The sequence below is a fragment of the Xiphophorus maculatus genome, chromosome 13 (assembly GCF_002775205.1).
Source record: "Xiphophorus maculatus strain JP 163 A chromosome 13, X_maculatus-5.0-male, whole genome shotgun sequence".
Lineage (NCBI taxonomy): Eukaryota > Metazoa > Chordata > Actinopteri > Cyprinodontiformes > Poeciliidae > Xiphophorus > Xiphophorus maculatus.
The window spans coordinates 16,788,759-16,789,715 of record NC_036455.1 but is presented as its reverse complement, the minus strand read 5'-3'; the positions used below and the strand labels follow the sequence as shown (position 1 = coordinate 16,789,715).

Genomic DNA, 957 nt, shown 5'->3' with positions numbered 1-957 from the left:
ACATCAAAGTAAGGAGCCTGAGCGGTAATGGAGAGCCGTATCAATATCTAATGCATGTCATAGCAGGATGAAGATGAGATGACCGGGGTGGTGTAAATAATTTAAATGTTAAACTGATGGATTATTTTACTCATCTGTTTAAAACCTTGCAGGGATAACATCTCGGGCAGCATTTAGCAAAGGACATGTAATTCACAGCACAAAAAGCATTCGATAGAGATAGTACCTTCTAAACGTGTTTATGCCACATTTCCACTCTTTGCCACATCAAAAGCACAAAAGTGCTTCCTTTCCGACACTCGAGCAAGAAGAGACAAGATGGGCCATCAGCAGCTCTACTGGAGTCACCTGAGAAAATTCGGTCAGGGATCCCGCTCCTGCCGAGTGTGTTCAAACAGACATGGCCTGATCCGTAAATACGGACTCAATATGTGCCGTCAGTGCTTCAGGCAGTACGCAAAAGACATCGGCTTCGTAAAGCTGGATTAGATGTGCTGTGCTGACATCCACTGGCTAACGACAGCTGGCTGAAATGGAAGAAATTCAACACTTCTAATAAATGCTTTTTTTTTTTTTTTGGAACAAAAAAAAAAAAAAAAAGCACAAAAGTTATTGGGTTTTAGCGCAATAGAGCAACATGAAGGAAAATAAAATTGCAAAATGGAAGGAAAATGGGACGTAGTTTTTTCACTTTTTTCTTTCCTTATTAGTTTTACAACTAAGTCTGAAAAGTGCTCTGCCTATTTATATTTAAACCCACTCAACAATGTATGGAGATGATATTCAGAGCATGCCTCTTGTTAATGTGAGGTCAAGCTCCTATTAAAAAGTCAAATAAAAGTGCATTACATCAGACAATTCTGATCTATCTCGCCTCCACTTGAAGCTCCTGCTCTTCCTGAAACTCCAATTTCAGGAAGTCAACATGGCTCCTCTATTAACCCTTTAACAACTTTT

At 39.6% G+C, this 957-nt stretch overlaps 1 protein-coding gene across 1 annotated transcript; it reads left to right on the top strand.

Annotated features, from left to right (window-relative positions):
- The first annotated feature begins 289 nt into the window (after positions 1-289).
- Positions 290-576, top strand: LOC102221940 (40S ribosomal protein S29-like). Its single transcript, XM_005809103.3, has one exon. The coding sequence runs from the start codon at positions 319-321 to the stop codon at positions 487-489; it is 171 nt and encodes a 56-aa protein (XP_005809160.1). The 5' UTR covers positions 290-318; the 3' UTR covers positions 490-576.
- The last annotated feature ends 381 nt before the right edge of the window (positions 577-957 follow it).